The 26,433-nt window shown below is 40.9% G+C and overlaps 1 protein-coding gene across 8 annotated transcripts in view; it reads right to left on the bottom strand.

Moving 5' to 3' along the window:
- The window catches only part of magi1b (membrane associated guanylate kinase, WW and PDZ domain containing 1b), a 143,414-nt gene extending 117,647 nt beyond the window's left edge, over positions 1–25,767 (bottom strand). For 2 of the 8 annotated variants that reach the window (XM_088005430.1, XM_088005432.1), the window contains exon 1: positions 24,913–25,743. In XM_088005430.1, the coding sequence (XP_087861556.1) occupies positions 24,913–25,210 (298 nt within the window). In that variant the 5' untranslated portion in view covers positions 25,211–25,743. Of the gene's footprint in view, positions 1–24,912 lie in introns of all 8 variants that reach the window. The other 6 variants (XM_088005437.1, XM_088005434.1, XM_088005431.1 and 3 more) reach the window with 6 other exon arrangements.
- Positions 25,768–26,433: the final 666 nt, after the last annotated feature.

The following is a 26,433-nucleotide window of genomic DNA, read 5'->3' as shown; positions in this document are numbered from 1 at the left end:
AGCAGAGATGAGATTTTTCTTGGGGGGGGCGGAAAAAGCCCAAGAAAGCGATTCTGGCTTCTCGTCCAAAGCAAAGGTTGCATGCAGTGTGGGAATGCAGGCAGAAATGAGACAGTATTTCTGTCTTCTCAGCAAATCTTGTATGGCTGTACCTGTATGGGACACACGAGGTGTGGACAGGCATGAAGAGATAAACACCCTCGCTCATTTGTCAAAATTTTAAGTGGGAAGGGCAGCGAGCATGATCCGAAAACGGTTCTCTACAGAACGAAAGAGAGTGAAATACTTCCAAATCTTACATCCATCTGAAAATTCAGTATCACACAAATATATTCCTGATATTTCAATCCTCTACTGTTTCAATCGTTATATTAAGCTCAGAGTTGTTAGCATACTTTTGTTTGAGGAAAAAAAAAAAAAACAAATTCAACGTGGTGGCCTGGGATCAGAGTGCACATCTGTTGTTTATACAACTATTTTTTTTCCTCATTTCAAAGATGCTTTAAAGGCTCTTTCCGAGTGCCTTAACAGTAGAGGCAAAGGAAGATCAAAGTGCAGGCGGACAGCATATTAAAACACATGTATTTGCATTGAAACTGAAGCCGGGGCTGTACAGCTCGCAGACAGAAACTGGCAGCGTGTGCAGATGATGACATCAGACCACCCAAAACCCAACGGAGCAAGTCTAACCACATACGCCTCATTCAACGCGATCCTGTTCCTTTGTTCAGCTGCTGAGTTTCACTACACAGATCTGGACTGAACTGCCCTCATCTTTCTTCCGAGATAAGAAAACCTGTTACTTGTTCGGCTCCCATGGATTTATAAATATAAAACTCGACATCTTCCACGAGCATTCTTGTCCAACTATGCTTCCTGTAAAAGCTCTAGACTTCTTATAGGTCCAGAGCAGAAACAATACCTCGTTTTGTGATGTGAATGTGTGGCCATTAGTCTCGTAGAAGCAATCCATCAAAGCATTTAAGGTCGGAAATAAAACACGGGAATGTCAAGATATCCAAGGCATTTAAAACCATGTAAGATCAGTACGACAGTAAGACACGGATAAAATGAGAGACTGCAGAGACAGCTGTAAAGAGTGATTATGGTTTAGAGACAGGTACCGTTCAAATGAGAAACACACACCAAGTCACCATCTGTCTGCTGCAGCATGGGGCGCACAGAGTCTTCAGATTACCCCACTAATTGAGCCCTGAGATAAAACCTTATGGTGTCCCAAATTATCAACCCACCAGGCTCTCAGAGCAACATCGAACACCGTCTTTAACCTCGCTGACTTTCAAGATGAAAGACCACGGCTTGGAAACCAAAGCACTCAGGATTGTGAAGAAGGCACAATTCAATATGATTGCGAGGAGAAAACTGACGTTTTTTCCACAGTTATTGTTCCACTTCTTGGTCACTAAAAACATAGGAATACTTTCAGGAAGAACATGAAAACAGAGTTTTCTTCTCTGGGTGTTGCCTTGCCATAAGAAAGGCCTGTGTGTCAAATTCTGGTAGAGATCTTGGACCTCCTGCTTAAAATTAGCATGTTCTCCCTATGTGCGTACTCCATTTCATCCCACTGCCCAAAGAAATGCTTGTTACATCAATTGGTCACTCCAAGTTGGTCTAAAGGTTGAGTGTGTGCATCTCTGTGTTGTCCTGTGATGGTGAGCTGATCAGGGTTTACCCTGCCTCTTGTTCAAGCGGCATGTCAAACCCCCAAAACATAAGGGTTGTGATTCTAAAAAGCAACATGCCATCAGCAAGCGTCTCGCGTTAAAAATTATCCGGTGGACGACAGCTACTACAAGTTGCAACACACAGACACCCTTCTTGTACCAGTTCTATTCAAAAACATCAAAACTTCAGAACAACCCTTAAAATGTGTTTTAAAGATCCCCAACAACACTGATACATTGACCCAATGTGCATACCCCTTCACTTTTCTATTGCATTGCCTTTTCTCATGAGCTGCATATGTAGCAGCCACTCTAACAATGTCTCCCTTTGCAATGTGCTTTTTACTGTATGCCTAGAAAGCTTTCTAGGCATTCGACCGCATTTGCCATTTCACCTGGAAGGCTCCTCAGGCAAGATTTAAACTCTCTATGAAAAAATGCTAAGGCAGTAATTCAGCAAAGCTCACCAAAAGCCATGGTTGTCGTGTTACTGACTGCTCAGGGTCCAGGTATCTGGAGGGGGAGGAATGCTGGGCATATGGTTGTGATTAAAACAGGGGCGGGGAAGCACAGCGTTGACATTAGCATGCTGCCTGTGGAACTTTGAGGAACTGTGCCAGTCCCACTGCTTAGAGTACAGACGCAGACTTGAAAATCCACACAGCAACGTGGACGGACTCCATTTTTCTACCCGTCTGCTGTGCCACATTCTTTAATATGCGGTGATCAGCTCAAGAGAAGTTGTTTTGTCTTAATGAAACCGTGCAAGCAGCTGAGCTTCGACACAAAATGATGCAAAACGTCATGTTTCACAAATCCTCATTTTCAGCAGCTCTGTCTAACCAGAGTGAACAACTTAATGAACAGAAAAGGAGATGAAAACGTGAAACGGTTCGTATTGTAAGCAAAGCTAAATAAGATCCTTGTTCCATTACACCAGACGTGGAAAATGCTCAAGGGAAACAAAAAATAAATAAATAAAAAAATCCCTTGAGCAAACTAGGAGACTTCACCAGAACAAAGAAATAAAAGGCGCTAAAATGTGGAAGAAAGAGGGGAAAAAGGCAAAGCCAAGTGGTTTGAGCGCGTTTACACTCCTCCAGTTTAACAACGGGAGTGGCTTCTTATTACAGAGCAGAGCTCACATCCAACACAAATGAGAATACGGCATATCAATTTGCTCATACCCACATGCAACAAGATTTTTAAACAATTACATGCAAGTAAATAGGCCTTTGTCATGTTAAAACAAAACGTCACAACATTTTACAAATGCTAACCGGATGCTAAACTCTGTGGAGTTATGGAGTCGCATCCTGCAGGCTAAACCAAATACTTCATTTAGGGATGAAAGTTCCTCCGTTAAGTAGAGAAGTAATATTGAGGCAAGGATATTTGTGGAGTTGTCTCTTGAATATTAAAATCAAAATCTCATTCTCTTAGTTCGCTAGAGTAGATTTTTACTTTAAAATCATTTATTATTACAAAGATAGGGAAGAAAATCTTATTGAGCTTTTTACCAAGAGTCCTCAAAAGTATCAGTTTTATTTTTGAACTGACTATATATCCCACAGAGATAATTCAATTTGGAAATATGCATCTTGAGAGCAACCAAAACGTCCTTAAACAATGAATGTTTCATGGTTTCAAGCTATTTCCCAAGTGCGGTAAAGCAGAACAAAACATCCCGGGGCTCATTTTGGACACCAACAGCATTTTATTTGACAAACAGAAATAAAACCATTCAACTAAATCCAAAACGTACCGGGATTACATTTTAATACAACCCTCTAACTTTAGTCGACGTATCCTTTTTGCCGTTTTCACAAGTTCAACTTTCATGGTATACAAAGACGAAGCCTTTGATTTCCAGGAAAAACATGAAGGTCAACCATGAGTTTACCAATGAGAATGTTTCTAAAAAGGCAGTTCAAAACTATTTGTGGGGGGGGGGGACAGGGAACATGTTTGGCATAAAACAAATGGCAAAAGAACCCATAGCAACTATGAAGCACAGTGGTGGATGCGTCATGGTTGGGGGATGATATCAACCCGCCCACCAGGTCATGTCTGCACACGTGCGTTTGTCATCTCACTGTTGCCAACTTAGTGACCTTGTTGCTATATTTAGCAACTTTTCAGACAGGAAAATCAGTATCGGCCAAATTTAGAAACGACAGGTCAGATATTTTTTTGAAGATCTGTGATCAATGATCGGCCAGAAAACTACCTGAAACATACTAGTAAACTACCAAGAGTGGGTGAGAATTAAGAAAAGGGAGGTTATGAGACTGGAGAAAGTCTGCCAGTGAATTCATTTAAACCAAAAAGGGTAAGATTTGCTTTTTAAGGACTTGGGGCTCCAATCACATCAGTCATCATTCATAATCTCCTTGAGATTCAGTCCAGGACCTAACTGAGACTTCAAAATGAACAACAAAAGAGGCAAACAGGAAATGAGGGTGATTTGTGGCCGACTAGTGACACAGTGCAGTTCAGGCTTATTAAACAGAGACAGACTGAGAAAAGGTATTCCTCCTGACATAAAACACATCACCAGCTGTTGGAGGATCCTGACAGCTTAATGATTCAGACACCGACAGAAAAACAAGACGCAGAAGGATACGGCGGTAAAACCACAACATTCATGTCTTTGTTTCCACAGTTGAACTAATTTTACAAGAACTCAGTAGATTTGCTAAAGGTTTTTCACATGTCCTGTTCTAAGGGATTTTAAAGGTCGCAGTCAAGAAAAATCACCTCCCTGGTCATGCTCTGCCTTTAGTTTCCATTCAATGGTCACCTGCTGCACGTTAGATAAAAGTGACAACAGCATTAGGACAGTGTAAACAAAGCAACTGTTTGGTGTGGGAATGTTAAGAAAGCCTGAAACCCAGGGAGGCCGTAGGAGGAGCCATGAGGTACAACCATGAACCAGAGCAAGAGATCACACCTGGAGCCAAATGACAGGAGTAGGACAACCTGCTTCTTCCCGAGGCCAGAAGATGCAAGAAAAGGGAAATAAACAGAGAGCTACAGCGCTCTGGCATTACTCTGAGTTCACCGTCATGTGATGTAATTGGATTCCTGGCAATACGATCTCGGAGACGGGATAGACGACAGAAATGAAAGGGAGAGGAGGAAGGGGCTTGGCGACAAAGGAGAGGATTGATTTTGGTTTCTACGCTGGAATGAGTCTCAGGGGAAAAGCGGAGGGAGTGGCAGGTTCATTCCCTGACCACACCCACTTAAAAACACTAAAAAGAAACAAAACACACCCAGATTTTATGACCCACATCTACTCTGTTCAATCAGTCCAGAAAAGGGTGGGGGGGGACAAAAACAAATACCGTGAGAGACAGAGAAGGAAAATTAAGTGAAAATGTGAGGGAGCTGAAATGCTAATCTGAACAGAATGAGGTAATCTCATGTTCTGGGCCTTCACGCCTCAGGACCCCCAGCTGCAGCCTCACCTGGTTGTCCCATTCTATTTTTAAAAGAACATTTCCACCTCAACTGTGATGTTAAATATTATAAAGTAAAGCCAGTTTGATTGGTACAATTGGTGCCAAGCATAAAAATCGAGGCATACAGTGAACATAAAGCTCACTGTAGACGCCAGAGCAAGCAGATGCTGGCGGTCTGAGGTCAGAACAGCTGGAACGAGTCAAACTTTCCAGGTGAGCAGGGCATCAGATAGTGTTTATTCATGTCATCGGCAGGCAGGAGGCTGACCTATTTATAGTGACTTGAACATTTTTTGGGAGATGGGAAATCACATCCATAAACCTCAATGTATTTCGTACAGATTTTATGTGATACAAAGAAAATTCTTACGTGGTTTTCAAATATTTTTACAAGTGAAAATCTAAAAAGTGCAACACCCCTCAGTCATGGCTTCACAGAACCGTGTTTCAGCGCACTTAAAAAGTGAGCACTATAGGCTATGTTAAGGCAGAGTGACATGGTTTAATAACATTTTTGATACCAAATTCGATTTCTTATTTTAATCCATTTTTCCCCTCTCTTTTTTCCTTAAAAAAACCCCCATTGAAATATGTTTTAAAAAATTACTTTTACTTCAATCATTCTTTCTTTGAGCTGACCTGAATTCAAAGTTGAAACAAAGAGAAGCCAGAGAAGGTACTGGTTAACCTAAAAATCACTGGACTAAAATCCAGGAATGCATTCTTGAAAAAAAATTTACATTTTCCAAGAAATTAAATCTCCAAAAACAGAAAATCCTTTACTCGACAAAATCGATTTATCACTCCGTTCCAGGATCTCTCTCTCTACCAGCCTCAAACATCTAGAGTCAGACTGGATGGAGATTATGTATGAAAATCATCGTCTTGCCAAAGACTCTCAGTTGGATTTATGTCTGGACTTTGACTTAGCCATTCTACATCATCAATGTGCCTCGACGCAAACCCTTTTACTGCAGTTCCAACAACACGGACCTAATGATCAGACTTGTTGCTGAAACGTGAACATTACCCTCAATGTCACATCATCTTTTTTTGCAATCAATAGGTTTCCTTCCAGTATGGCACTGTATTCTGCAATATTTCCATCTTCACCATCATGTTTCACATGAGAGATTGGGTATTCAGGATGAGGTGGAGAGCAAGAAATCACAGAGCCCAAAAGTTCAGCTTTTGTCCCATCTGATCAGGACAGATGAGACACTTCCCCTACATGGCTTGTGGCAAAATACATGACAGACTTCTCCTGGTTTTTCAACAATGGCTTTCTTCTCATCCTTCATAGAGGTCAGACTTGAGGAGTACATATGGTGACTATACAGCTCCTCCAGAGTCAACGTGAATCTATTGGCTTCTTCTTTAATATAACAGCTTAACCTTCGAGATTAGGGTGATTACACGCAAGATGTAATTCGGACTTTCGGAGTCTTCATATTGTCATACAACATTCGCTGTAAATTAATTCCCTAAATTTCCATCTTGTCCCAGATGAACAGCGTCTAATGCAGACCTACAGTGTCCTCAGTCTGTCATTCATCCTGCTATAAATAGAGTGATGGGCTCCGCTGGTTAACCTGGGCTGAGCTGCCAGGCATCTGACTGAAGCTCCTCCCCGTACAGCTGGCGCCTGGCGAGGCAGAAACGAGTCAGAGAGAAATGGACCAGGTGAGTTGCTGCACACAAAGGAGAGACTCGGATTGACCCTCTCCTCCTCTGCTCTAATTCATCTGCGCCCGCCAGATGGGGAACGTACATCCTGGGGTAGCGTGCGTAAAGCACCATAGAAGTGATTGTGTATTTCCCCACGTTTATTGGGCTGTATTCACGTTTTGCATGGCATCGCAGCTTGTAAATACAAGCTGTTAACCTTCCAGAATTAACTACAAAGGCCAACAACACACAAGCGTTAAATATTTTAAAGCTTCAATGTGGCAATAATGGCTGAACGTGAAGGTGCAACGTTGACAACATTGTACGCCAAGCCTGAAAAATTATTTAATAACGATGTTGTCAAAGTTTCATCTGCAAACATTAGCTAAATGTAGATCCATCTTTGACTTGAATTCACCCCAAGATACAATTGCCCGTGGAGCTCGGTATCAAAAATATAGCATTGGTCTATGTTTAAAAGTCAAAACAGGGTCACTTTTATGACCTTGTTTGTGCCCAATGGCTCACAGTGACTTAGGCAGCATTTAAAAGCTGTATTTAGATCACACAGCCATGAATGCCAGTGAACATTTTTAGGCTTGTGCACACACACACACACACACACACACACACACACACACACACACACACACACACACACACACACACACACACACACACACACACACACACACACACACACACAGCCTGTGGTCGAACGTCTGGGAACTCAGAACAAAAGCAACGCATTTCCTCTTTTTCCTCCTTTACAATGGCCAGCAGAGTTGTGACATCAGTCGTCTGTTTTTTAACTACGTTTAAATATAACAGCAATCAAAGCAACACTTTTCCTGTGGAAACCCTCAGTTTGTTTACCCGCTTTTCGAAGCCGCTTTTCCAAATCTCCCGGCGCTAAAAAGGGAAATTTCTGACATTTAGATTTAAACATTAATTGGGTCAGGTTTATAAAACTTGGAGTCTAACGCTCTCCAGTGTGGCTCTTTGTATACATCCTAAGGAACAGAGAGAGATTTTACAAACCAAATTAGAAATCCCCTAAACAACAACCGAAATTAAGACCTATAAACCAATAAAAATGACATTTGTTAGAGATGCAGAGAAACCGGTGACTGGAGCTGGATAATATTTAACTTGGTCGCCCCGCACCAGTGATGCATTGGTCAGAAACTCAAAAGTTCCATCTTTTTCTGATCAGTAAATGCACCAAACCCAACACTCACAACTAAGGAAGGAAAACTCAAAGTGACCCAATTTTCAGTACCAGCAAGGCGTTCACAAATATGTGGTTCATTCAGGGTGCAAGAAAGCAACAGGGAGCATTATTTTAGTAGATAACATGAAGGCTAAGCCAAGTACAGCAAAGCAGCTTGGATTTATCCTCTTGAGCTCTGATGTAGGAATGGTCTGGTAAGGACACAGATACTCAAGGAATACACAAAAGGACCCATTTTATTCTTATTGTATCCCAGCTAACGGCTTTCACACATAGATCAAAGTGACAAGTTTATAGTCTTTTAAAATATTTGTAAAATCCTGTGTTAAAGTCATCTTTAGGTCAACTGGAGACTGGAAATTGGCCACCTAATTCAGATCTGTGCATGGTTATTTTCAGGAGACGGGGTCAATGAGGAACCCAAGAAACTTAAGTGAGGAGGAAAATAAAACTTTTCAAAACTAAATGTAAAAATAGAGGAACCTTAGCCAAATCCTACAGAAACTATAGGAACTGTTATTTACTGCAATAAATAATAGATTTGTTCCAGTAAGCAATAAATCAAATAAGAATTAAAACAAGCTCAATTTCCATTTGAATGATTTAGTATTTTTCTTCTTTCATTCTCACTTTCTACCAAAAATTGGATAACAAAAGTCTCCAATCTAGTGTATTTGTCTCAACTACCTTTTTTCTTTTAGGGAAAATTTTGTTTACAGAGTCCTCTTAATTCATTTTTATGTTGTTTATGTTTTGTTTATTTAGTTTGGACATTTAAATCGTCTTCCAGTTCTAGCGTTAAATGTCCATTAGAATTTAGAGCTTTTTGAACTTCGAGAATGTCTTGCAATATTGCATTATTATGCTATTACCATTATATTACTTGAAAATGGTCTGATAATATTGTTTATCGCAATAATTTCTGGGACAATTTATCATACAGTAAAAGGGCCTAATAACATACAAAGTTTTTCCGTAATGACAAACAAGTTATGATTAAGCAACTGAGCAATTGATCAAAAAGAAGGTAATTTTCCCCCCCTTCAAAAACAATGCAAATGTCCAAAACACCAGTGAAGGGACTGATGTGTCCGACTTGGCCGTGCTCCCCGCTGCCTCTGCACAGAGCCGACAGGAATGTGGTCTGTTCGTCCTCGAGCAGCTAAACAAAGTTATCTGCCCACCACATCATGAGACTCAAAGCTGCTCCTCTCCCCGCCAGTGTTTATCCACTGTTTTCCAAGTCTCTGTGTGTGTCCGGGAAGATTTTATTTAGCAATCAGCCCCGTCCCTGGAGATGACCAGTGCTTTGGGATTTAGGACCCAGTTGCTGTGGCAACCAGAACGGTCACCTGACACCAATCACTTCCAACGTCATGTTTACCATTTCCAGATGAACAGAAGGGATAAGAGTGGGTGGGTAGAGAGAGATGAAGCATGTTTTTTTTATTACTATTAAACAGGGCAAAAGGCAGTTTTGGTGTAAATTAAGCAACACTTGAAAAAACTAAATACGATTCAAACATTATGGAAAGCAAGGCTTGGCAAGCGTGAGTAATTTGCATCGACAAAAAATGTCAGGCGCCTGCGGGTGTGGTCACGTTTCCAGGAAGGAGTGTGGCATCTGATCTCTCCCGGGAGCCCCGCCCCCTCATGATGATGTCACGCGCCACCCAGGTTACCCAACAGGTGCAGCACAGGTATGCGGCAGTTTCATCCCAACCTGTCCGACTGGTCCAACAGTGTTGCTGCCAAACCCCACACCAAACCAAGGACATTTTCGAGACATGAACACTTTCCAAGTTTCAGATTGTGGCTGACTATGCTAGCAGATTACACATTACAAATAATTACACTTACAGTCATCATGTCAGATAAAGAGAAGCATGTATTTGTTCTGCATCATTCTTCTTTCTTAATTGATGTAGGATGTGATTAAACGCAGGAGTGCTCCTGTGCTGTGGACTGACAGTTGACGCTGGTCGTAGGGGAGATAAACAACGAAACAGCTCCGACTGGATGCAAAGGATTCTTCACATTCCTTCAAAATAGTACAATGAACCTTTAGAGTTGGCAAAAACAAACACACCTCTTCACCGGTAGTGGAGGCGATGTCTTTAGAAATAACAGCTATTGGAAAAATTTACTGAAAACCATCTTCAAGTCCCAAAAAAAGGCAAAACAAAGAAAATTTTTTATTCTATAATTAAGTTACAACTAGTCTGTCCTTTGATTTTCAAACCAAATAAGCAGTTTTTAAAAAGCAGCTTAAGAAAAAAGGCCTGTGGAGCTAAAACAGCAGAAAGGAACTGCCATACATGGATGATGATCAGCCATTTGGATCTGCACCTCTGAATTTTCCTATAAACCAAAAAACACACCTAACAGAAATGTGTGTTGAATTGATGTGTGGCTGTTGAGTGGTTTAAAAAAAAAAAAAAAAAGTCGAAGTGAGTACTCTTGCTTTTTCCAAAGATCCAACAAAAATCATCTTTTTTGATATGATAAAATGTGTTGTTTCACTGTGGTTGTTACTGTTTTTCTTCTTTCAATACAAAATGTCCACTCATGTTGTTGGATAACCGTTTTATCCAGACATACATTTAGCCGCAATAATTACCTGCAAAACAGAGTTATTTATTTATGTCTGAGCCAAATGGATGAGAGAATCTAACTGCACCTGCAGTTCAAGTATATTTTACAACTTTATTTTAATGTTTACCTCTAGCTTTAAGTGACTTTTTATAATCAGACCACATGTATAATAGCTTAGAGTATGAAGCCTGATGGATTATGGCTTCATAATTGAGTCTTTACTTTAGTATGGTCACAAGCAAAACATGGGCTGATTATTTGTGCCTCCATTCACCACTTTGTGTTACCCAACTATAACACAGCTTGCTAAACAAAAGTATTGAGGTGAAACGGCTTAGGAAAATGTGTTGGCATATGCACATCAGAGTGAAAATGCTCCCAACAGGTGCAGCAATTTAGTTTTTTCAATTAGGACAAAATACACAGACGCTTAAATCCACGCGTTGGGTTCCGGGTCAGTAGGTCTCCGAGATGCTACTCTCGGACAGCAGTAATAACTTACGCCTTCTGAATTCAAATTTGAGCGAGACTTTTTCTATAACTATATTTGTCTCGGAGGATCCACTGTGTTGTGTACCGATGCCCAAGTTCAGCGTACCTAACTCAGCAGCATTCTCGGCTGCCTCATGTTGCCTTTCTATTTCTTTCCCCAAGCGGCTTTGACAATTTTATATTTTGGATATTTGAATTCTTAAATTTTAAACCTGTACGTCTTTATCCACCTCAGGTAAACTCACATGAACTGTCGTATCGCTTTTAAAATGAAAGTAAACATTTCTTTAAGATTGTGAACCTTACTGCAATGACTCATTTAAATTTAACCTTTAAAGTCTGCATTTACCGATAAAGAGAGGAAGCGACACAGGAAAAAGGAGCTACAGGAAGCCGGTCAAGATAAAAACAATTAACAAAAACAGCCAAAAATATCTTTGATTCAAACATTATGAAAAGTAAGAGAATTGAAGGGCTGAGTAACATGTGACCCCAAATATGGCCGCCACTCTGCCTATCGAAGTCATTTTTGATTTGCTTTTCCAGCTGTTTTCTATGATAACATTGTTCAAACGTGCTTGGTGCTTTCTTTGACCCTGAAGAATCTCAAGCTCAACACAATTCGGCATTCGCGATAAGCTCCCCTTCTCACACACACACAAAAAAACGCAGTGTTGTGTGGAGTCGACTGTCATGCATGCTCTGCTCTGAAGCCCAGTATGACAATAAGAGCAGAACTTGTCCACTGTGACTCAGCAAGCAAGTAGGCCACAATCCAGTTCCAGCTGTCCCTTTATCAGCCCATTTACATCATGAAGAATAGAAATCAACTTCCCCCTGAAAAGAAACACTGGGTCTGCGTGCACTCAGAGCCTAAGAACCCCACAGGGAAATTAGATTTCTTGTCTAATTTATGAGCTCTGGTGCCCAGCAGAGCGTGAGGACATGGAGGGACGTTTGTGTTCGCCGGCAATCTTGCGCTCACTTTAGTTGGAGTGTTAAGAAAATAGGCGATTCCCTTATGTGGTACGCTGATTGGAGCAATACATCATCTGTTGCAGAACCAGTCATTTCACAGCATGGACTACTGGGTGGGAATGACAAAGACAGAAGCTGCTGAGGGAGGGAGGGAGGGAGGGAGGGAGGGAGGGAGGGAGGTCGCACAATATTTTAGAAAAGATTTAACGGGCAAGATTCCCCGCTCCAGGAGGCCGAGTAGATGAAGCCAGCTGAAATATGTGGTGCTCATAAACAGTGCACGGTACAAGACGCACAGAACAGAAACAAGCGCAGGTCATGTTGACCCTTCCAAAAATGTTACACCTTCGTTTCGATCCTGGCTGTACCAAACAAAGATCAGTTCTTACCAAATATGTGATGAAATCACATTAAGCATCAGAACTGAGCATTCTGGAACTATTTTTGTCTCAATTCATAAATAAAGGAAAATGATCTGATGGCGTAATTAAATACGCAAGAATGAAATGGTTTGTATACAGGTACAAAATGTAGGCAGGAAGGGACAATATGTTAAAAGTGTCTACAAACTAGGAGGATAATTTGGAGCCAGCAGTCAAATTCACAGCAGACAGTTTTTCAAATGCACCAAATTTTCAGAGAAAAACAATCCACCATCTGTCATGAAACATGAAGATGCCAGAGACATTTTCCTACTGTCTAGGACATGGGAGCAATCAGGGGGGTTGAAGTCAACCCCAGCATGCTCAAGCAAGGTAGTAACGGCGTCCCAACAGTCAGGAGGAAAACAGTAAGCCGATTTCTCAGTGCGAACGTGAGCTATGATACGATGTAAAGCAATAGAACCAGCTAACAGTGGGACCTAACATAAAAACTTTAAATTATTTTTAAGAGAAGCTGAACCAACCAAGTAAAAGCGACTCTAGATTGTTTTATTGTGATTGTTTTGAAAATATTATATATATATAGGAACAAGTCCGTCCATCTGACGGCGCGAGACCAAGTTGCAGATGCAAAAAGTCCATGACATTTCTCTCCCCTGCAAATACTTGAGGTTCCAGAAAATTTGTAAGAAAATTCTAAATTGGTCAGATTTCCTGGCCCATTTTTATGAGTTCAACTTGGAATAAAAACCTAAAATACAAGGAGAAGGAGCATAAACAAGAGTTATTTGGTTTCCGCATGATTTTCTGGTCTAAATCTGCCAGAGTTTTTCCTCTCTCTTATGCATTTCATCACCAGGGCAGCATCTCTTCATGAGACTGGTAACCTTGTCTAAGGTGAAAGTACTTTTCTGATGTGTAATCTGTTCAGACAACTCACTTTGAGAATTTCACATTTAATCAGACACTTTCAGTCCTGGAATAAAGTTAGAATCAAATTCCATGAATCTCCAAACCTTTCAAGACTACATTAGGAATCCTCGGTGCTCTAATGCTCATTCTGGAGACCGTAAAGCACTCCCAGCCAGAAGGGAGATGGAGTCACTCTAATGAGTCGCGGATCTCCACTGGTATCTGTTCCCAGTGGGCGAGATGTCCAACACACAGACTGTGCGGATTGCTTCGTGTCGGTGCAGTTGCATTTCCTTCCCTCGCTCTTGGATCTGCAATATCAGCTCAATTTCTGAAAGATCACACCATCACAAGCCTTTACTGGCTAAAGTGGTGATTTATGGACCGCCAGAAGCAGCTTATAAAAGGGCCCGTCAAAGGCCATGTGGTAAAACTGTGCTGTGAAAGAAACATCAAGGAGAACCCTGATGACACTGTAAATCCATCTCATAGTCCGTCCAGCATTGCATTTTTACAAGAAGCAGACAAGTTAGCTGGATTCTAGACAAAATTACGACTTTAAAAAGAAACAAACAGTGACACTCAGCAGACACCTGAGAGACTAAAACACTAATCTCAGCCAGAGCCAGCTATGTAAACACAGCATTCCTGCACAGTACAGAACGGAGAGGAAATGGCAATGAGTGTCACAGAGGAGGAGAATGAAAACCCAAGACCAGAACCCTGTATGTAAACTTTATGAAAAGCATCCACATGCATCTGGATGCATGCTTCTCCCCCCAATGTCAGGGTTCTTCAAACGACAAAGAGCATCTATGTTTCCACGTCTGCAGCGCTGCTGATGGGACGGCGGCATGTGACAAATGGATTTCCACCACTTCCCACACGATCCTGTTCATTTGGCCTCGGCGTGCAAATTAAGATCACATGATGCCTGCATAAAAGCTCTGCGAGCGGCACCGAGGAGAGGTCAGTCGGGGTAGAAATCGGCTCACACGGCCTCCATGAAGAACAGAGAGAGAGCGTGCAGCAAACAAAGTAAAAATAGAGGCACGATGACAAACCTAGAGGGTCCGTGAAAAGTCACCATGTTGACGCATAGTGTTATTTACATATGGGCGTCTGATTAGGCTGCTGGCAAATGACCGCACTGCTAAACCCTCTTGATTATCAGCTACTCTGTTTTATGCAGTTCTCTAAAACCCATCCACAAATTAAGTGAGATAGGCTTGAAAATAAAAGTTCCAAGCAATAGGGCTTAGATTCAAATGTTTTCAGAGTCTTCTACAATAAAAGATACTCTTAAATGAGTAATTAATTGTAAAACCAGAGCTAAAACAATGCATTTAATATTTGTGACAAATAATGCCTTGTTCAGAGCACCACACAACTCAGATTGTTCAGACGAGACTGCAGGAGGTCACTTCAAGCTAGGAATCTGAATCAGTCATATTTTATAGTGTCCAACCAGTCCAAACAGGGACTGAAAGCAAAGTTGACATGAATTGAATCCAATTCAGAGTTTAAAGATACAACTGAATAAAATCATTCATGGAGCTTCCTGTGGTTGAAGTGATAAATAGGCTCTGATTTCCTTAACTTCGTGAGATTGGGTGATACTTGATGTGAAACCAATTTGAGCCACTGATCTTATTCATCTCCTCAAATCTTTGAAAATCAGCTAAAGTTCACTTTCTCTCTCCCATGACAGAGAGCTGACTGGCAGACCCTCCCACCACATCTGCAAAACAATAGTCATCCAAGCATTGCCAACTGAGCAACTTTTTTTACTATATTTAGCAATGTTTCAGACAAAAAAATAATAATTAGAATTGTCCAAAGTCAGAATCTGAAGGTCAGCCTGCAATTTGCACCCCGAGGGTTATCCCAATAAACCAGGAAGATACTCAACCATAATGGAAATAACTCATTGGCCATTAAATGATTTGTTTGCAGATGCAAAGCAGAAGAAGTGGCAAAGCATAGGATTACTTGAGACAATTCTAAAAATGACTGTAGTTTACTCAATAGCTGCCACAGAGAGTATTTAGCAAAAAGGGGATGTGTAACCCTGACGAGATAAAGATTTGTCAAGGTTACAATAAATGCATAAAGAAGTGGATTCCTTTCAAACTGCATGTGGTTGATCTCAGGCTGCAGCAGAATATGGTTTTAAATCCATTCTTATAATTTTTTTATATAAATCAAGACTTACTCAAAAAAGGACTTATCTTCATGTCACATTCAGGCTCAAACAGAGCAGATGAAAGTAAGAGAAAGCCATGTATACTCCCATCTCCTTAAAAGTAGAGAATTAGCAGAACTCTGCAAAAAGTCAAAGTGGGAAAATTACCATATAAAGTGCCGTTAGAGTAGATCTAAGGTTTTAAGTCAAACAGCCGTCACGAGCCGCATTTAGGTTTAAAAGAAAACGTGCAAGGCAATAATTTTAAACGGCTTTAAAGTTTGAGGACGTAAGAGAATCTGGAGGTCCAGCGGCGGACGGCGATGCGAGGTATGTGACTCAGTAATCCCATCACAAATCCACTCACCGAACTCTCCCATCAAGATAAAGATGGACACCGGCGACCTCTTAATTAAGACTCAATCCTTTTCCTGTCTGCTAATTAGCCTCTGCTTGTCTAATTAAGATGCTATCATTAAGCCGGCGCGTTTCATTCACTGTACTCTGCAGTTTTAGAGGTGAAAAATGAGGACAAAATCCTTCTATTGTAGCATTTCAGCCGTGGCAGCTCTGACCTTTAAGAGTTCATAAGCATAATGACCTTTACTTTTTGTTACACAATCCTGCGTGCACGCAGCGCGACAGTGTGACCATGTCGCCGAGATGTCAGGCAACACCAAAACAGTCGAAGTCAACCTGCGGATGAGGGGATTTTTTTTCTCCTCCATGTCGTATCAAACTGCAGACTTCAATCACCTGATATATGGATGCAACATCTATCATCAAGGACACCGAGAACATTGAGCTCTCCGAGACCAACATCATTCAACATGAAGAAAAGACTATTTTGATTTTGAACCAACATTCATACTTAACCAGAGGTTTTCATGCGAGTCGTTAAATTAGTAGAAGAGCAACTTCTTCGTGAACCGTCTCGGTGTGACCATGTAATCCAAGATTCAATCCTCTCATTCAAATGAGACACAGTTCATTTTAGTCCAGATGAAACGGAAAGTAAAAAACTCATTCTGAGAGATTGACCTTTTCGTCGCAGGAAAATAAAGTCTCTTTCTTTCCCATATTTTCAACCATCATATCTCCTCTGATAGTGACTGCTACCAGCAGAGCAGTATTCAGAGCGCTGCCACACCCTGCAATACGCAACTGTTGTGGAATGACCAGTTTAATTTGTTTCATTGGAGGCTTGAACAGACATTTCCAGATGGCAGCGGTGTGAAATAGCTGTCCCACAGTGACAGCTACGACACTCAAATGACAGCAAGTGTGGACAAAATGAAGAGTCTAGTAAGAATGGAGTACAGAAAAGAACAGCAAACACTGCTAACATTATAGCTACTTCTAGGCGGCTCAGCTCACTACTGTGGCTTTTTCTATGCAAATCCTTTTAATCAAGGCTAGACCGCTCTCCAAACCTGTGGATACTTTCTTGTTTTGTCTCTGTGTGCTTGCGGACGCGTGAGAAAAACCTTCCCAAACACATCACATAATGGGATTTATCTAGACAAGACCCCGGTTTGGCCTTGGGTGGGGTCTGTTTAAAGGTAAAGAAAGGGAGGAAGCAGACCACAGGAAAGGGGGTTTTGAATTAGCACAGAGAAGAAATCTACTGGGACTCTTAATAAAAGGCTGACATTTGCTATTCATGACAAAATATGTATTGCATGCTCACTTTTATAAGAAGCCAAAAAACAAAAAAAAAAACAAAAAAACAATGCTACTTTATGCAGGAGTTTGGTTCTTCCTCAATATTTTTCGGCCAAGCTTTTTTTGTGGAAGAAAGTCTACTTGCTACGGGTTTTAGTCTCTATTAATAATGTCCACAGTCACTATAAATCCCATCATGTTGTTTCGGTGTCATGCCCACTGAAGGCAGAACCGCATCTCATCCAAGTTTAACAGCAGCGCAGCCGACAGAAAGACTGACTTGTCAGCCCGTTTAGCCTGCAAACACACTAGCCTCCTCCACACACACACACATCATTACCATCTGAAAGCACACATGTATTTTTTTTTTTTTTTTTAATCACACAATCCAGAGAACAAACTTGGTGCATTTATTGGTTGTCCGCTAAATGAATGAGTAATGAAATACATTTGAAACTCCATCAGTTAGCTAGATACATAACATATGACAGAAAGCAAACGTAGCAAGAGTTGTGAGCACAAAGGCTGCTGAACATTTCTCACAGATATGGAGAATTACTTTATGTGGCCATTGACACACACAACCAGTTTACTTATAGTTGAGGGGAGAAAGTGTGTCAGTGGCACACAGAGGAAAACAAGTGTGTTACTACTGGCAAGGTAAGAATTTCTCATCCAACTTTGCCATGTTGAGCAATAAATAATAAAATTTCATACCTTTGTCCCAAATTGCCTCAGGAACTTAATTTATATATATATATATATATATATATATATATATATATATATATATATATATATATATATATATATATATATATATATATAAATCTTAAAAAGAAGGCCACCTGGGAAGTTGGTAGACATGCTACTGCACAAACCCTACTACCCCTAGTATATATAAGCATCAATATGAAGAAGAATTTCTCAGATGCATTGAGAAATGTGCTTGTGAGCAGAACTTTCCCTTTGCTCTACTCTTACTAGTGTTCAGAAAAAAAAAATATTTTTTCTGATCAGTTCACATTGGATCAGAATAGAATAAAACAGAACAGAATAGAAAATAACTTTTATTGTACCCGAGTAAGGTTATTCAGGTGTACCAACAGCAAAGTGACAAGCGGCGCTCAGCCACAGCAACACTTTTTGGTGTGGGAGTTGTTCTTTAGTAAAACTCAAGGTTAGCTAATTTCAGTGTTTAAAAACTGAATTCAGAGAAAACAGGACAAAAAGAAACCATTTTCTTCGACATGCTAAGATATCTCTGAGAAAGATAAAAGTAAGGCTAAACGGAATGCAATAAATGAATACAAAAGTAATTTGGTTAGAAGATGCGGGAATTAAAAACCATAGCTACTGGTAATTAGATAACATGCACAAATACTTGAGAACCCCTCCAAAAACATTTAAAACAGCCAATCAGCGCCATGGAAAATAAAGTGCACATCTTGATTGGCTGCTTTTCAAACACTACCAGTCAATAGAAAGCCAAGTAGCATTGCGCTAAGGTGTTACACCTTTCGAAGTTACATTTTCTTTCAAATATTTTACATAAGTTCTAAAAAATAAACTATGCAAGTAAGCAGGTTTTTCTGTGAATAATCTGGAGTTATGTTCCAGAGAAAAAATCCTCAAGTGGGTGGATCCACAACTACTGAACCACAAATAGGCGGAGGTCCACTGTACTCTCAGTATCAGGGAGGTGTTCAAGAAAGGAAATTAGAGGAAGCAAATAAATGAAAGAAGCTGTATAAATGGGAAAGTGTACTTCCTTGAAGCATGTCTGCAGTTTATTCAGAGAGAGAAATTTTTGAAGAGGAATCTGAAATGGCTAAGATGAGCATCAGCCGATCAAAGCTTTATAAATAGCGGACATTGAAATTTGGCCAGAGACTTCTGATTGGAGCACGTCCCGGGTTTGTTGTACTTACTTTGCTGAAAGGCCCTGGTCTGAAAGCAATACCGGTATGCGTGTTGCACCCAGTCTGACTGCCATAAAAACGTCAGTCATTATGTACATTTAGGACTATTTTCAGGCAATTTTCAGCAAAAATCCTCAAAGGATTTTTTTTTTTTTAATCTTAAAAGGGAATGCCTCAGTGGCTCCCCCCCACCACCCTTCTAAGCTCACTATAATAAATTAGTTGGCCTTTCTCCACCTCCGACAGAGTGTGTAACTGCAAGTGCCAAGTGTGACCAATTCCCATTCACACTCCATCTAACAGCCTCCACTCAAGCTAATTAGGGAGAGAAAGACGATTCTCTAGTAAACAAGCGAGGAAACGGCGCACATGTGTGATTACCTCCTACTGCATTGGTGAGGCAGCATTTCATGGCCTATTTAGTTGCTAACTTACAGTCCGTCCAGTGCACTTAATCTCAAAGCTCACAGCGTACCACTATACACCATCTCTTCCTGCGCATTTGTACAAATTGAAGCATGCACACTGAAATTAAAGCCAGAGCTGATTGCCCAAAGTTGTCTACGAGGAAGGAAGTAGAGTCAGTGTGTCGGAGACCACAAAAGATGGAGGAGCAGTTGGGGTAGGAGACACGTCCAACTTCCTGCCAAGAAAAGGAAATAAACACTTCCACAGGCAGACCCCGTCGCAAAAGACGTGCAACTAAACACGGTCAGGACTTAAAGCAATGACGTCGTTATAAATCTGGGCATGTAAGCAAGTCACGCCGCCATTTAAACTAAGAATATTTCATGCTTCTTTAAATTTATCGCTACCAAGGTCTCATTTATCACACCAGCTCTATAGCATAATTTAACTGCGAGGCAAGCGTGCCCCGTCTCAGCTGAAGCTGCAGCTCGGGGATTCCCGATTGGTCTGAGAGAGATATGGCAGACTTTGCGTGAAGAAGATGTCAAAGACTAATGTGCCTTAAAGCATGGTTGCAAATCTTGTTCTCCTTTTCAATAAACAACTCCCATACACACACAGCAAACCTCCTGCCTCGGGGGAACGGGTCAGGTCTGGGCTACTGTGTCATGTTTCAAGGCTTGAAGACACACTCATCCATGCACCTGCATCGGTGTCGTTATCTCCAGGATAACATCACAGCTGCTTTACATAGTGTAACCATTTCATAACATCCACCTAAGCTAATTAAAGGGGCTTAATGTACCTTGTTTTGCAACAATATTCAACCAACATGAAGTAGTGACTGATTATAAGGTGGACAGAAAATGAGAAGTGGATTTTCAAGTCGTTTAAAAAGTAAAATACAAAGATTGTGGCGTGCATTTTATATCTTCCTGCGTCAATCCTTTGTAGAACCTCTAAATACTTTGCAAGGTAAAACAGCTCAAACAATAGCTCAAGCTCAGACAGATTGGACTGAGAGCTTTGACTAGGCCAATGTAGCACAGGGGCTTAGCTCCATCCAACTTCACATCAACTATGACCAGATTCCATGAAGCTTGCACCCAAGCTTCTCCACCAATATCTTGCACAGTAGGGATGGTGTGTTCAGGAGAGTGAGATGTTTTAGTTTTCTCCAACACAGACGGTTTTACATGTAGGTCATAGGGTTAAATCTTCCCATTCCAGATGGGAACGTATATTTTTCTAAAAATGGGTTGTCGATTTCAAACACCCCCATGGCTCAGGAGATATCATCTACTTGGAAATATCAAAAACAGTCAAAAAAAATCTTATTTTTAGAGTAAGCGTGCCCTTGTAAATGTTTTTTTCTTGTAAACAATGTACTGTTTGTGGTGCAAAGCAGTCTATGGCTATTGATTTAAAATACATGACTTTCAAGCTCTGCCTTTTAAAAATGTCACATTTCTAAGTCGGTTGATGTTTCCATGTGCCACACAAGGTGCCCTTTTAATAAACTGATCACTTGTCCCCAAAATGTCTGTGGACGCCACTGTTCAGCGGTGAGCAGAATAAGAATGGTATCTGGCCCTTGGGACTACAAGTACATAACTGCTGAATACAAACAAACCAACCACTTTGAGATTTATAGGCATAAACGAAATTAAAAGGACAATTGTGCACTAATTTGAGTTCACATAAAGTCCTAATAATGCACACTGAAGTTTGTGAGTGTAAAATAAGACAAAAGTTCAAAGGATATAAATATTTTCAGAAACTATTGTGAGCCTCAGTGTCCATCCAAAGCCTTCATAGATTATTAACATAACCATCTGTGCAGCATGGAACTGATCTGGTCTTAATCTCAAACCTCACTGTTGTAGGGTTAGGGTGGAGTTAGCTACACCTCGCTCTACTCTACTTATACGACTGACTGCCTGATTATTAAAGTGGGCTGGATTTCTGTGTGCCAGACTGTGAAAGGAGTATAGGGATAACAGATTATAACATTAAATCAGGACTAAGATAGTTCTTTTTTTTTTTTTTAAACACCATTACATTCATAGGATTTCCTAACTAAAAACTACCTTTTTATGGATTCACATCAGCAGCAATGCATCTTCCCCACATCTTCATGGATACCCAGAGCAAACACAGTAATCTCTGCAGAGGAATTCAGTCAACTCGGACTACAAATGCTTCTGTGTTTGAGTGTTGACTGCACACAGGAGTTTGCCTGGTTGCGCAGTCACAGGTCAAGAAGCGCCGGCGTAACGTCGCTAAGCGCACGTCTCTCTGCAGCTTCGCGAGAGACGTCTCACTTGATTAAAGTGGGAAAATGGCACAAGCGCCGTGTAAAATTAGGTCACGCAAGATTTTACAGATGGTCCTGGCTGCCAAGCATGTTTTTCCAATTAGGGTTGATTAGGGAGGGAAATTCCCAGACAGCGTGAATTATTAAAAAACTGGAAATGGAATCTCATCATGTGGCGCTGTGACACTCGACATTCCCAGATGGGTCTCTGGGAGGAGGGTGTGAGGGGACAGAAGGATTGGTGAGGAAGGCTGGAGCATGATGAGACTTCTGATTGGCTCAATCTGGGGACAGAGTTTCCACCTATTGTCACAAGCTTCAGGGAGAATGAGAGGCGGGGACGCCGTCACATCTGGGAGATTTTTCACTCCGACTGGTCCTGTGAACGCGCTATGCAAACTAAAGCATCAGAGATTGAAGGCCTTTATTTAAAAAAGGAACTTGCACTTCAAAGCATGAGTAAGTAAACATTAAATAGACGAAGAATTTGTGTTGGAGCAAAACTCCCTTCTGCCTGAACGCCAAATGGGAAAGAAAAGTTGGAGTCACGACAGGTTTTCGCTGGAAAGGCTGAGCTAAGAGACAAATATGACAATTAAATCAGCCATCTTTAAAGACGTGTAGAAAGCAGTGATCTGCATCCCAGGTAAAGATATGCAGCACGTTTTTATTGCAGTGACATAACCTTAAACTAAAAAAAAAAAAACTCAACTTTAATTTGGATTAAAAATTTTTTTTTTTGCTATACAAATTATCAGAACTCCATTTATTAAAAATAAGTGCAATAATTTGCTATTTGAATGAATGATGAATGAATGAATAATTTGCTAATTTGATGGAAGTTTTCAGGAATCCCCCCCATTACCAATTTGCCTGTCATTTCTCTTAGAGCAAACTCCTCAAAATGAGAAGGACAAGCAATACATACTTTTCAGGAAGGACAAATTTGAGTCAATATTTATAAGTCAGCAAATGACTGTTCATGCAAAACAAACTGAAAAAAAAAATTTATAAAATAATTTTAAAAAAAAATCACTTCCTACGACATCAGCTACATTTACCCGGACATAAATCTTAACTTTTGAGACTTCCTTTATCACTCTTTGCTATATTGGCTGGTTTCAAGTCTTAAATGAAACTATGATTTCTCACGATTTGCTTCAGACAACTCGGCGTGAAGTATAGGTAGATTTTTGTTCTTCTCTTCCGAGTTTACATCCAACGCCACCACATACGTTCAAGCGATTTCCCTGATCTGGCCCACATTCTGGACTGCATTAGCCTGTATGGAACAGGAATGACTGACGGTCGTCCTCCAGTAGTCTCGCTGTCACCAGTCCATTGTTTGTGTCCATTTTTTCTTTCTTGTTTTACATAAGTGACTTGGTTCTGCTGCTGCAAACACAAAGCACATCCGACTAAACTGAAATCATCTGACACCTTTAAATCAAATAAAACCTGGAATGAATGATTTACTGGTTAGGAAATCACTTGTGAGAAAAGAGGAAACATTATCCGTCCTATTCAGTCTTCAACTCAAGCACTCCGTATCACACAGCAGCTTGGAGCTGCTGTAAATCAGTCAGATTAATGAAGAAGCGGCTGAGGCATCAGTAAACTGGACTTTAAAACCATCTGTGCCGCTTCAACAACAACAAAACCTATCCAGACAACATCACCATCCGTTGCTCATCATAACGAGAGTTATAGAAAGTTGTGTCACAGGAGACGATCCCACCGGGTCCAGCAGGCGCTCCTGCCGGTGTCCACAGGTTATAAATATGTGCGACTGTCCTTGAAAAGCTGTTGCTCTTTTTCTTCGGAAGTCGGTGTGAGCCAGCCGGGCTCGGAGCATCATATTCAGCAGCCTGCGTTGCCATGTTGGGAGGCTGTCAGAGTGGCTCAGCGTCAAACTTTCGCTGTACTGCTGCTGAATGAGGCTGACCACGAACTAGCCAGACTGACCTCGACGCTAGCCTGACGTTCGCCTTCCCTGTTGGGAAGCCTGATGATGTTTTGTTTTGGAGCTGGAGAAATGTTGCCATTCAGGTCTGCTTGAGGAGAATACACTCAGGGTTCAGGGGAAACATTCATGCAAGGGGAGGTGAAGGTGTTACCATTGTTCTCAGTGCAAACTGTTTTAGCTCAAGCTTAGCGACCGTTTCAAAAGGAAAAGCTGAAACAACAAGCGTGAGAGTGCCATACTATAAAGAAAGAGGACAAGCTGACGAAAACGCCCTTCAGTGTGGAAGTTTGTACGGAAAGAAGACGACTCCAATTTATCCATTTTCAGTAACAGTCAGGTAAAATTAAGTCAGAAGAAGTGTAAGGTGCCATTTAAAAGGAAATTGTGCCATGTACAATTTCCTTTTGCATCTGTGGTGCATTTAGGCTCAAAGTCAGAGCAAGACTTTCAACAAATACTCTAATAACATAACAGCAAAGTTGCTCTGTTTTCTCCATTTGAGTTTTAAATCTCCGACTGTCGTGAAACGTGATGTATCTGGAAATGATAAGTCACTTTGGAAATCGCAGGGTTACGGTAAAATGCTACAACATTCTCCAGGAACTACAAAGCTTGTTTTAGTCATGCTAGCCTCACCAACTGCTGATATAAGATGTTTTTATACTTTGTTGCAGCTCTTAAAAATAACATTTCAAGGGGGGGGGGAAATGTAAACAGGCCTAAACATTCTGACCAATGTCTCTGAAATAGATTAATGCTGCAGTTTATAAAATTCATTGTTCTTTTCGTTTAAAATGTGGAATGTACAGAAAACTTTCTGGTCAGTAAAGGCCAGCAATTTTTAAGGGACAGCCATTCTGTTCCCCCCTACCCGCACTACTCTCAGGAGCGCCACTGCTCAAAGCATATGTTTGACAAACTTAAGGACTATTTAGAAACAAATTACTCCACACGGTCTCCTCCTGCATACAAAGCAACCTAAAAAGCGCAAGACCGCAAGCGGACTTATTCCCTCCACCTTCAGTGACTTACCTGGCCTCACAGTTTTCAACTTCACGGGACTTTTGCAGTTCTTTATCAGCGTCTGCACGTCGTACAAAGGTAATCCTGAAATGGAGAGGTTCTCCACCTCCAGCAGCAGCTCCCCCTCGTTTAATTTTCCATCTCTGTAAAACACCAGGTTCTCGTTAATTTGCCCAATGTAGGCGAACTCCCCGTTCTCCGCGCCGCCGCGCAGAGACACGTTCAGGTCTCCGCGGGTGTCCTTCCCCACGGAGCACTCGTTCACCCTGGAGGTCCAGTGGTTCTTCTTCAGCGCGGGGTTGGTCATGGTGATGTATGTTCAGAGCCGACACCGAACCGAAGCGGTTCCCCCCCGAACTCCCGGGCTCTGCCGCTCAGATAGGAGACTAGTAAGCGATGAATTTCACAAAGTAGATCCGAGAGAAGCGCAGCAAACTTTCCTTCTCTTCCACAGAAACATCAGCGCCTCCCGCAGCTACCTTCGGGCTCACAAATCAAGCCATACCGGTCCACTCTGAACTTATTCCTTAAAGTGTTCACGCCGCTCTCATCATTTTTCAAAACATCCCCGCACTTTAGTGCTCCTTTGCTGAAGTCATGTTATATCTTCCTCGGTCCCACTTTTCTTTTTATAATCCTTGGAGAGGAAGGGGGCGGGGGGGGGGGGGACGCTTTAACGTGTTTCCTCTCCTGAATCAACTTAAAACCAAATGCAGTTCTCTCGTGCGTGTCAGACTGCCAACTTCTCCGGCGCGCGTCCCTCCCGTGTGCTCAGCTCAGACTCACTCCCACTCTGGACTCCGCAGTCATGGGGAAGCCTTGCCGAGCGAGCTACGTTTAAGTGCGGTGGGAAATTTTAAATTCCCTTTCGGCATGAATTCCCCCCCCCCCCAAAAAAAATCCCTACTGCTACTGGAGTCCAGCGTAGTGTGTATAATTAAAATTATTATAGTTTGATTATTATGATTATTATAATTTTACCATGTTAAAAAAAAACATCACATTCCACAACTGGTCATAAAAGAGAAAAAATAAAATAGTACAAATAAAGACAGATGTTGATGATAATACCAATCGCTACTACTATTAATTTTATTGTTTATTAAACTACTAATAAGGACTTGAGCTGATTTAATATTGTCCCACCCATCATATTTTATTAATATAATTACTGGTGCAATTATTATTATTATTATTATTAATAATAATAATAATAATAATAATGATATAATAATGACATCTACTTTTTTATTTTATTTATTTTTTCTTTAATTATGTAAAGCACCTTGAAATGCCCTGCTGCTGAAATGTGTTATACAAATAAAATTTGATTGATTGATTGATTATTATTAGTAGTAGTAGTAGTAGTAGTAGTAGTAATCATTTGACATTTCTGATCGATGATAACCATCATAACCCCTGACGTTTGTGCAGTAAAATCCTTAACCTGAATAGAATATGTTTCTTATCAATACTTCATTGAATTTGAATAAATGACAAATCAGTTGCATCCACAGGTGTATTTTTTTA

Source organism: Poecilia mexicana, unplaced genomic scaffold (genome assembly GCF_051168715.1).
Source record: "Poecilia mexicana isolate PSO_F unplaced genomic scaffold, ASM5116871v1 scaffold_5, whole genome shotgun sequence".
Lineage (NCBI taxonomy): Eukaryota > Metazoa > Chordata > Actinopteri > Cyprinodontiformes > Poeciliidae > Poecilia > Poecilia mexicana.
The sequence above is the reverse complement of the archived record's forward strand: the minus strand, read 5'-3'. Positions and strand labels throughout refer to the sequence as shown.